The sequence below is a fragment of the Gigantopelta aegis genome, chromosome 3 (assembly GCF_016097555.1).
Source record: "Gigantopelta aegis isolate Gae_Host chromosome 3, Gae_host_genome, whole genome shotgun sequence".
NCBI lineage: Eukaryota > Metazoa > Mollusca > Gastropoda > Neomphalida > Peltospiridae > Gigantopelta > Gigantopelta aegis.
Window position 1 is genome coordinate 40,740,798 of NC_054701.1, and position 12,261 is coordinate 40,753,058.

At 36.9% G+C, this 12,261-nt stretch overlaps 1 protein-coding gene across 3 annotated transcripts in view; it reads left to right on the plus strand.

The window, feature by feature from the left end:
- LOC121368039 (ectopic P granules protein 5 homolog) overlaps positions 1-11,750 on the plus strand; it is a 59,230-nt gene extending 47,480 nt beyond the window's left edge. For all 3 annotated transcript variants that reach the window (XM_041492551.1, XM_041492552.1, XM_041492553.1), the window contains 8 exons: positions 445-620; positions 1,857-2,036; positions 3,012-3,169; positions 4,293-4,492; positions 5,311-5,559; positions 7,021-7,240; positions 8,491-8,697; positions 10,208-11,750. In XM_041492551.1, coding sequence (XP_041348485.1) covers positions 445-620; positions 1,857-2,036; positions 3,012-3,169; positions 4,293-4,492; positions 5,311-5,559; positions 7,021-7,240; positions 8,491-8,697; positions 10,208-10,511 — 1,694 coding nt within the window. In that variant the 3' untranslated portion in view covers positions 10,512-11,750. The remainder of the gene's footprint in view (positions 1-444; positions 621-1,856; positions 2,037-3,011; positions 3,170-4,292; positions 4,493-5,310; positions 5,560-7,020; positions 7,241-8,490; positions 8,698-10,207) is intronic.
- The last annotated feature ends 511 nt before the right edge of the window (positions 11,751-12,261 follow it).

Below are 12,261 nucleotides of genomic sequence, written 5' to 3' on the forward strand. Positions count from 1 at the left end.
TCGTTTCTTTAATAAGTTTTTAGTGTATTGTATATCATTAACAAAGCAAAAAAGTTGTGATAAATTTGTTTTAAATAAATAAATAATACATTTTAAACATTAATTTGTTATTTTATCAACTTTCATTCATTCATGTACCTTTGACACCCAATAGCCAGTTTTCTTTTGAACTCGGGGTGTCATGAAACATTCTTTCTTTCTTTCTTTATTGACCTTTATCCTTCACAGACAATTATATTTAGCAGGGACGGCATGCTTGAACCTTAAATGGATAAAAGTACAAACTTAAATAAACTATAATAAAGGAAAAGAAGGTGACCTCAGTTGAATGTATAACAAAAAATTACTTACATACATGTATCTGATTCAGATAGCCCGCTGTGTATATCATGACAGATGAGGTTGTGTGAACAAATATTTAATACAGTGTATATCTTATATCAGTTACAGCGGCGGAATACAGTGCTGGGGTGCTTGCCCTGTTGTTGATGTACTATGCCACTGGCCTGTGTACGAAGACGACCCCACCCTACATCTCCGACCTCTACCTCCAGCAGTTCAAACTCTTACCCTGGGAGAAACTTCGACCTGACCTACAGCTGCTGGAAACCATAGCTCAGGTAGGCCGATATCTAACAGTTAAACAGGTAGACAATCGTGTTAGCTCAGGTAGGCCGATATCTAACAGTTAAACAGGTAGACAATCGTGTTAGCTCAGGTAGGCCGATATCTAACCGTTAAACAGGTAGACAATCGTGTTAGCTCAGGTAGGCCGATATCTAACCGTTAAACAGGTAGACAATCGTGTTAGCTCAGGTAGGCAGATATCTAAGAGTTAAACAGGTAGACAATTTTCTACATTTTTAAAACTGAAACCCCTCAAAACCAGCCCCTCAGTAAATTGGAATTCTTTCAAAACCAGGACCCATATTTTCGAAGCTATTTTATCGCTATGATATATGCGGGGAGAGGCTATCACGTGTGTCATGTTGACGTCGCAACAGTTTTACGATATCGTAGCACATAAATGTCTTCAAAACTCTGAAGCCAGATGTTTTTAACAGTGCCATTTTATATGTCAGAACAGAAGAGAACCTCTCTAAACTGGATACTCCTTACAGCTAGACTTTTTACTTAGACATATGAATGTCCGGTATAGAGGGATGTATGTATATATATATATATATATATATATACATACATACATACATACATACATACATACATACATACATACATACATACATACATACATACATACATACATACATATATATAGACAGACAGAGGAAGGAGAGATACTCTCCTCGTGTCTTGTGATATCATAATTTATCAGCACGAGTTGATAAAAAGTATGAAATGTGCGACAATTGTAAACAATGTCAATAATGTGGGTTGAATGTCACTATATTTGGCAGCGGTAGACTCGTTAACAAGCAGAATAACAGGGGCATGACTTCACTAATAATAGGTTTAGCGCTGAAACAAACTGTGAAAGTAACATAAAGAAGCAATATCTCCTAGGAGAATATCGCAGGAGATATCGCAAATTATAGTGTCAGTGATATGTTCTACAAAAGCCTTTAATGGATTTACATATATATATATATGTATGTATGTATGTATATATGTATGTGTGTGTGTGTGTGTGTGTGTGTGTGTGTGTGTGTATATATGTATATATATATACATATATATATATACATATACATACACATATACATATACATATACATATACATATACATATACATATACATATACATATACATATACATATATATATAAATATATATGTTGCTCCTGATTTGCATTCATGTGACAATGTATTTTTCATTGCTTCTGTTTTTTATCAGATGAAAGAGAGAACATCCCCGAACTGCTTCAAGCTGGTGAGCCACCTGCTGCCCAGGCTGGCGTGGCCAGACATTCTGCAGTACTACCAGATGTGTCAGCCACCTGACGTGGTGTTCCGCATTCAGGCCGCGCTTCTGCTGCTGCTCATACAGACCTACGGAGATCGGGAGATGTTACAGGTCAGAGTTCAGCGGACATTACTGAATTAATTAATTAATTAATTGATTACTTTTTGAATGAATGAATGAATGACTTTTTGAATGAATGAATGACCTTTTGAATGAATGAATGACTTTTTGAATGAATGAATGAATGAATTACTTTTTTAATGACTTTTTGAATGAATGAATGACTTTTTGAATTAATGAATTAATTAATGAATGAATATTTATTGGGTGTCAAACTAAGATAAATGCAAAAATGAAATCAATATAAAAAGTCAAGAACATTAATTTTTAGGCACTTGGTGCCTGTGCAGTTTCTCTTGGATATCCATTCTTCTTTATTTATTTCTTTTAATACTGCAATATTGATGTGTTCATATGTTATTATAGTTTATCTGTCGTAATTTTGTGTCATGTTGAAATTATATGTTACTTGTTGCTATGAAATTCAGATAATCTATGTTTGATCCTTATATGTAAGGGCATTCATAGGCATTGGAAGTCAGGGGACACTGGGAGGAGGGGACACAAGCCCCAAACTCTGAAGATAATATATTGACCCTCCCATCCCCATTGCAAAATCAAAGTAATAGATAGCTTGCCAACCACTGGCCTCCTTTAATTGTCAAATCCCTACACCAATGGCATATCCCAATTCCATTATCGGGGTTTAGTAACAGGATAATAAATGATGGTAAACAAGACTAGTTAAAGGCACTGATCCTAGATTTCTGTTTGACATAAAATGTATTTGCAACAAACACCAGAATGATCAGAAACACAGATTTGCCAAACTTGTTCATTAAGGTGGACAGTAATTATTATTTACCTTTTTTATTTGATATGAAAACACAATTAATTGAATTACGATTCTAAGCTATGCAACTCCTTGGTCACTGACATAGACAGTATTAAAAAAATATATATATATATATTACTTCTTGACAAAAGAAATAAGTGGAAATATGTGATTTTATTGTCAATCTTCAGGAAGAGAACACAGTACAGCTGTTGCAGTCAGCAGAGAACTTTGATTGGAGCTTTGTAACCCTGCCGAGTTTCCAGACATCCAACAACTGGTTTTTACAAGTGTGTGATCCGAAATGTGTTCTGTCAGAGAGGTCATCCCCAGCTGCGGTGGGACTCAGGTTAGAGGAAAAGACGATCTGTTTAATGTTTTGGTTTACCTTTGTCAAATACAGCAACAACTATCTTGTTAGGTCATCCCCAGCTGCGGTGGGACTCAGGTTAGAGGAAAAGACGATCTGTTTAATGTTTTGGTTTGCCTTTGTCAAATACAGCAACAACTATCTTGTTAGGTCATCCCCAGCTGCGGTGGGACTCAGGTTAGAGGAAAAGACGATCTGTTTAATGTTTTGGTTTACCTTTGTCAAATACAGCAACAACTATCTTGTTAGGTCATCCCCAGCTGCGGTGGGACTCGGGTTAGAGGAAAAGACGATCTGTTTAATGTTTTGGTTTACCTTTGTCAAATACAGCAACAACTATCTTGTTAGGTCATCCCCAGCTGCGGTGGGACTCAGGTTAGAGGAAAAGACGATCTGTTTAATATTTTGGTTTACCTTTGTCAAATACAGCAACAACTATCTTGTTAGGTCATCCCCAGCTGCGGTGGGACTCAGGTTAGAGGAAAAGACGATCTGTTTAATATTTTGGTTTACCTTTGTCAAATACAGCAACAACTATCTAGTTAGGTCATCCCCAGCTGCGGTGGGACTCAGGTTAGAGATAAAGACAAACTGTTTAATGTTTTGGTTTACCTTTGTCAAATACAGCAACAACTATCTAGTTAGGTCATCCCCAGCTGCGGTGGGACTCAGGTTAGAGGAAAAGACAAACTGTTTAATGTTTTGGTTTACCTTTGTCAAATACAGCAACAACTATCTAGTTAGGTTGCTGTATTTTAAATGTGCATTTGTCATACATTTGGCTATAGGTTTAAAGTGACAGACCGTAGTGTTTAGAGTATTCATTTTCGCACATCCGAAGTATTTCTGGTCATCCAGGTATTTGTAATACCTCAAAATGCATTTTTCATATTTTAAAAAATGTACATACTTCTGAGGTTATAGAGACAAGCTCTAGTCCATTTTAAGGACATTTGACCATTTCAATGATATAGACTTTTGTTTCACTCTGTTATAACTTTATCCAACTGTGTTACAGGTTTTTAAGATTAACCAAATTTAGTGTCCATTTTCACGGGTTAAAACTAGGGTCTGCTACTTTAATAACTATTTTTTGTTTTAGATTATTGAAAGTTGCCGCTGGTTTCAATTCGCGCACGGACATGCCATGGTCACCTGACCTGTCGTCACGGCGAGTGATGTACATGCACACAGTCACCCAGCTGTTGTGTCAGTGCACGTATTTCCAGGACGTGGAGATGAGTACCATCGGAACCGTCATCGTCAATCTGCTCACGGAAATAGAAATGGTCGAAACATCTGGTGTGATTTTTTATAACTGAAGAAATTATTTTTTTCTGGTACAATTAGTGTGAGACATTTTAGCATCATTATCTAAGCTGCCTTTTTAAGGAGAACATTTGTGGTCCTGTTACAATTTATGGTAGATCCATCCCTCTAATAAGGTATAACCATTCAATATTAAAAATGTAAATGGATGTCAAAATTATTTTAACTGCAACAAAATGAACATGTAGGTGTAAATATTAACATTAAAGCCTGGCAGAAACAATTTAGGAGTGCCTATTCCTAAATTTGAGCTCATAACATAAGACCTCTAAGAATTTAGGTGTTTTCTGATACATGACTACATTTTCAGCTGTTTTGAGAGCAGGATATATTGATCATTGATATAGAGCTTGCCTGAAATGTAGATTGGTGGCAGCAGATTGCTCCCTTCTCTATCCTTCTGTCTCTCTCACCACCTCTCTCTCTCTCTCTCTCTCTCTCTCTCTCTCTCTCTCTCTCTCTCTCTCTCTCTCTCTCTCTCTCTCTCTCTGCTCTGTTGTCAACCAAATGTTGCAATAACCATATGTAACCATAATAACCATACTTTATAATGTGTTGAGATGATGTTAAACATTCCATTCTTTTCTCAGCTGTTTTAAGGAACTAATTATCTTCTGTGTTTTCCTCAACAAAAATTGCACACTGTTTTATTTTCCAGTGGTTGATGTGAGGACACAGCAGGAGGAATCTCTTGTCCTCATCGAGGAACTGCTGAGTCTGCTAAACACCTGCAACCCAGTGTTAAATTGTAATGAATATACCCTGGTAATGGAAATTTATTTATTTTCCAGTGATTGACACGAGGACACAGCAGGAGGAATCTCTTGCACTCATCAAAGAACTGCTGAGTCTGCTGAATAACTGTAACCCAGACGGTGAGGCTCTGGACATAGTCATAATGACCATCACGCAGTGGTTGCAGGACTCCCCGCAGAGCATCCTACTCACGCCCTGCATCAAGGCCGCCTCGCGCTGCCTCGCATCGCTCAAACAGATGGTGCAGATCATGGAAGCCTGTATCGAAGTCTTCTTCACTGCTGGTAGACTGTCTTGATCACTCAGTTAGATTATATTGTTAATGCTGGTTGGCAGTTTAATTTAGTCACTTAAAGGTAGGGTCAACTCAAACAAGAGCCTTATGTGTTGGAAAGATGCATACCCGGACCACTAACACATACTGACACTTTAACAAATGAAAAACGTGTAATTTTAGAGTTAATAAAAAAAACATGATTATTCCTGCTAACTGGGGGCAGCTATTTTGTTTTGTTTTTGTGATGTCCGGTGGTATAGCTTGGGGCAAAGTGACGTCAGCTCCATCCATCTCCTATACACAGTGTAAACAAATGCTCTAATTTACGACAAGGCACTTCGCTTTCATCAACCTGACTTGTAAAACAACATAAATGACTTGATTGTATAATAAACTATTTAACTAAATATATTTCAATTTGCATCAATAGAACGAAATGAAGTTATAGTATTTTTCTTTTTTAAAAAATCCAAAGGAAAAATGCATATTATTAGGCCTATTGGTAGGGTACGTTAGAGCAAAAACGACCACTCAAGATACCTAAGTGATACTTTTCTTTTCTTTGGGACGACGTAAATGGTCAGTTTTGTGACTTTAGATGGGGAAAGTCTACTTAAGCAGGTTTTACAGAATTACTTACAGTAATAACGCAGGGTGGCTGGTAATGTCCATTACGAATAGAGGGGTATCAGTGCGGTTATAACACAATACCCTGTGATCTTAATAAAAGAGGCACATCTTTTTAGTGTGTCTAGACACAGTGTCTGGGAACTGTCTAAATATACACCTGCCAATCAGGAACCACAGGTACAGGCCACGGAAAGAAAAGACTAAATAACCAAGAAAACACTCTGATTATTATTTCAGTACATGAGTTAATTTATGTACAAAACATAATACAGTTATTTCAACACTTCAACAATGGTGATTTATTTTGTATTGAAAAATAATATATAATTGTTACTGTCTTACTGGGATGGCTATTAATACAGAACATTGCGATGTATCCGCAAAAATCAGGTATGTTTTGTTTCTTCATTTCAAAGACTAATTCCTGACATGACACATTAGGTATTACATAACCACCAGCTCGCCAGAGGGCATATTCACTAGGATGGTACAAAATGGCTGTGCCCATTATATATAATAGCCGTCACATTTAACCATTTTATTAATTAACTATAAGATTATACTTGTTGATATTAAGCAATAATGTGCATTATATACCCTGGGCCTCCCCTAGATCCGCCTCTGGTTATTGCTGGTAACTTGTTTTGCTCACTCCAAATAGTACAGACCATGGAAGCCTACAGGCATAGTGAAGTATTCCTTACTGCTAGTAGACTGTCTGGCTCGCTCAGTTAAAATTAATGTAGTTATTTATCACTGACAAATGTAAGAATTGTTAAATATGACATTTGAAATTCCGACATTGCAAATTTTAAGATTCATGTATTACATTATTTAGAAATGGACTCTGTACATGGAGCTGAGTGGGGTCTGATTCTGGAAGTGATCCAGATGCCCGAACTGAATGTGGAGGAGTGCATAAAGGAGGCGGTGGTCGAAGGGTCCTACCTGCTCCTACATGCCCACGTGCTTCAGCAACTTGCCTTGTGCCAGAACTATGAAGACGAGGCCAAGATCACCAACAGCCTCATAGAGTGGTCCACTGAGGCAAAGCCAGAGTAAGAAGCGTTTCTTGTCATACGCAACCTGACCTCTGAACCTGTGGCACTTTCTCTGTAGTTTCATGGACTGGCCCAAACTTTCCAACAGCCAATCACAGGGCTATAATGTGACATACAATGTAGGCATCCTGTTATGGTTAAGTATTCATGAAAAGAGAACATGATCCAAGTTTTCTACATTCTGAATGTTTTTATGCTTGTATTGTTATATACAGTGAAACCTCTCAAGACCAGACCCTCTGTAAACCGGAATACCCTCAAAACCAGACGTTTTATCAGAGTCCCTCTTTAAGAACCAGTACCTAATTGAACTTCTCTAAACCGGATCCCTATTAATACCAAACATTTTTATTTGTCCCAAGTGTGTCCGTTTATAGGAGTTTTACTGTAGTATGCAGGATTTTTCTAAAGAAGTGGTGAAAACTTTAGGGTATATTAATTAAAATGTATGCAGGGTTTCCGATTGCACCAAAGCTAAGACTATAAATTCTGTGCCCAAAATACCTAAAATAAACGTGCCCAAATTAAGTACAGACATGCTGATATGTCAAAACATTTCGCCTCAGAAACATTGAACTAATATGCTTAAGCTAGATTATAATATTGACAGTCCTTAATAACATTAATTTGCTGAAAGTGGCCATGCTGTACTCGGACAAAAAGCATGTTGTGTCTAAAGATCTAAAGATCTAAAGCCCTGATATGCACATGTGTATGACATGACATTTGTTCTGAAAAACACAGCTGACAAAGATATTACATGTATTATGCCCTAACTTAAAAACAATAATGTATATTAAATTGTTACATACTGAATTTATTTTTACTTTGGTTCTAAATGTTCATGTAGCGAAAGAAGTAGATTCAAGACATTTAGTTGTGTGAATTCTTGTTGCGAGACGTAGCCCAGTGGTAAAGCGCTCACTTGATGCGCGGTCAGTTTGGGATCGATCCCCATCAGTGGGCCCATGGAGCTATTTCTCGCTCCAGCCAGTGCACCACGACTGGTGTAACAAAGGCCGTGGTATGTGCTATCCTGTCTGGGATGGTGCATATAAAAGATCCCTTGCTGCTAATCGAAAACAGTAGCCCATGAAGTGGCGACAGCGGGTTTCCTTTCTTAATATCTATGTGGTCCTTAACCATATGTCCGATGCCATATAACCATAAATAAAATGTGTTGAGTGCATCATTAAATAAAACATTTCCTTATTTCCTTATTTCCTCTTGTTATGTGTTGTTTTCAGTTCGGAGAATGAAGGGAAGCTTCTGTTGTGGTGGCACCAGTTCCTGCACCTGTTGTTAAAACAGCTTCGTGAGAACGGCTCCAAGTTCATCTTCACCAAACAGCTGAATCACTTCGTAACAGTGCTGCACAGTCTCGGCGAGGACCGGGCATCCTCCGGGCTTCTTGGAGCCATCGGATTCGGGAAAAAGTCACAGCTTTCCTGCAGGTTTGTATGGTGTACACTTATACAGTCAATAATGACACTATATTACATCTGGGCGGGACGTAGCCCAGTGGTAAAGCACTTGCTTGATGTGCGGTCGGTTTCGGATAGATCCCCATCGGTGGGCCCATTGGGCTATTTCTCGCTCCAGCCAGTGCACCAAAGTAAAGTAAAGTTTTGTTTTATTTAATGACACCACTAGAGTACATTGATTTTTTTATCTTATCATCGGCTATTGGACGTCAAACATATGGTCATTCAGACACTGTTTTTTAGAGGAAACCCGCTACTCTTTCACGACAGGCAGCAAGGGATCTTTTATTTGCGCTTCCCACAGGCAGGATAGCACAAACCATGGCCTTTGTTGAACCAGTTATGGATCTCTGGTCGGTGCAAGTGGTTTACACCTACCCATTGAGCCTTGCGGAGCACTCACTCAGGGTTTGGAGTCGGTATCTGGATTAAAAATCCCATGCCTCGACTGGGATCCGAACCCAGTACCTACCAGCCTGTAGACCGATGGCCTAACTACGACGCCACCGAGGCCGGTAGCCAGTGCACCACAACTGCTACATCAAAGGCCATGGTATGTGCTATCCTGTCTATGGGATGGTGCATATAAAAGATCCCTTGCTGCTAATCAAAAAGAGTAGCCATGAAGTGGCGACAGCGAGTTTCCTCCCTCAATATCTGTGGTCCTTTACCATACACAATGTATGTCCGATACCATATAACCGTAAATAAAATGTGTTGAGTGCGTCGTTAAATAAAATATTTCCTTCCTTCTATACTACATAGTAAACATGCATGTATTTTTTGTACAGGTTGAAAGTGGAATATAATGTTAAGAACGTGTCATATTGTTATAGTTTGTTTGGGTGGGGTTTTAAGGCAGGAGGAGGAGGAGGTTGTAAGCAAATTTGAAATATCCTAAATGGTTTATTGTATTATTTTGTTAAGAGGACAATGATATTCTTTAATATGTACAGGTTTCTGTAAAAACAATTGTTCATTAATTAGAAAAAGGTTCTAATCATAAATTGATGTCATTAAATAGGAGACTTAATTTAATAAATAATTTTTGTATTTATTTTATTTCTCATTTCTTATATGTTGTAATCAAATTAATTTCATTAACAGAAAAAATAATTTTATTACTTAATTTTCTTTAGATATCTTTTTCATTCATTAATTAGAGAAAGGTTCTAATTCAATAATTCAATTAATTTCATAACAATAATTTTATTACTTAAGTTTTTTTAGATTTTTTTTTCAATTAATTAGAGAAAATGTTCCAATTTAATTAATTTCATAACTGTTAAAATACTTTTGTTACATAACTTTCGTTAGATTTTTTTTTCTTTCATCAATTAGAGAAAAGGTTCTAATCCAATTAATTTCATGACAATAACTATTAATTTTCATTAGATTATTTTTTTCTTTCATTAATTAGAGAAAAGGTTTTAATCAAATTAATTTCGTAACAATAACTGTATGTCTCGATTCTCTTTAGATTCCGTATAATATGCCGTACCCTTGCTGCCTTTCTGGCCAGCCACATGTCGAACGAGACTGACCTGTGTCTACAACCACAACAACGTGCAGCCATCACTACACTGAGCAAACAGACGATGGCGGGTCTGCTGTCCCTCAAGTCGAACAAACAGTACAGCGAGTACAAGGATCAGATCGACATGGTCTGCGTGTTCGTACAGGATCCCATGATGCATCTGCACGATTCACTTGCCTTGGTGGAACAGCTCGTGAATGCCTTTTTCCCGGACAAGTATTATCTCAAGGTCGTCCAGTGGAGATGATCAGCTTGGTATGGAATGTGATGGTGTCTTGTTTAGAGACCTGCATGAAGATGGTTTAAAAGAGACTAACTACCTGGGCTTTTATCAACATTCTGCATTGTGGTGATGTTGAAGTGTTTAGTTGGTATTTCAGGGTTGTTTTACTGGTCAGGAAATGTCAAAGTCAACTCTGTAAAAATAAACAGTGAAACCCCTCTAAACCAGACACCTGTGGGACCAAGTAAAATATGTGGTTTATAAAGGGTATCTGGTTTTGAGGGGTTTTACTGTGGTTGTTTCTGGAAGAAACATGCATGAAATAAGAGTTATGCAGAGCTATATAATTAGGGGGGGATGCTTTCTTCTCGTATTTTTGTGACTTATTTAAACCATAAACTTATTTTTTTCTGAAAACCATAACTTTGGCCCGATTGTTAGGACTTGATGTGTATGGTTTTTTTTATATATATATATATATATATATATATATATATATACTAGGGGTTTTGTTTTGCATACAGTTTATGCCCACTTACATTTATATAAATAGTAAATAATGTATTGAACATTGCCAGTATATGTGTTTCTGTGAAACAGATCTTTCAAGGTTGTTTAAGGTTTAAAAATCAAGCCTGTGGGAACAATATCTGAAGTGGGGAGCACAATATCTAGTGGTGGGGCATTTTTATCTTTATTTATATAGAGTAGAACAAAAACAAAGTACATTTTCATCGTCAAGTTCGGGGGGGGGGGGGGGGGGGACAGCTTGGGTTCCTACAGGCCTGGTAATAAATTAAACCTCTATCAATATGATCCCAGTATTGGTTTTGTCAAGTTGGGTTAATAAAGATTTTTTGTTGTTGTTAAAGTTTGGTTAAATTAGTTCAGAACAGAATACTCATAAAACTGACTTTCTCAGCAGTGGTTTAAATATGAGACACTTGAACTCAAATAAACTTGGTTTACAATGAACAATCGATTTTGTCAGAATCATCATAAATCATCCATTGTGTGTTTTTGTTGTTTCTGAATTGATGAATTGTTATGCATATCCAAAAAAAGAAGTAGTTACTGTAGTGTATACATCATTAAACTTTATATTTAACCAAGTGTAATCCTAGTATATGCAGGCTGGTTTAAAGGCATACTGTCACGGATTTAAGGAATTTGTTTCTCTAAAAATGGATAATAAATAAAAATTACATTAATTGTTGGAAACCAAATCTAGCTATCACATCACCTTAACTGAACCATGATGGAGTGAAATCCATGTCATCCCTCTCGGCAATTTTAGTTTTTGAATTATGGACAAATTGCCATAATTCAATTATTTTTACAAAATGTCATTAATAAATGGAGTATGGTGGTTATGAAGATGGTTGAATAAAGTACATTTAGGGATAAATCAAATTATTTTTGTTCAGGTAATACTTTGTTAGACCATTAAATAGGTCAGTAGTCTGTGACAATATGCCTTTAACACCAATTATAATTATAGCATTTTTTTAACAATTGTGCTGAATTTACAAACTTCAACCATGTTTTTCATAAAGACAGGTATTTGAGAATTGTAAATAAATATAGTTAGACGCATGTAAGAGAAAAACAGGCTTTGTAAATTTGGCCCGTTATCTTTAAGCTTTAACTCTCTCTGGAGATGTGAGCCTTCTACAAAACCAAGAAACATTTGGTCAGTTTCAGTTGTTACACTGCGAAGTTGGTTTAAATGATATTTATTGTTATAAGCAGTGATATTGGAATGGTCAACAGC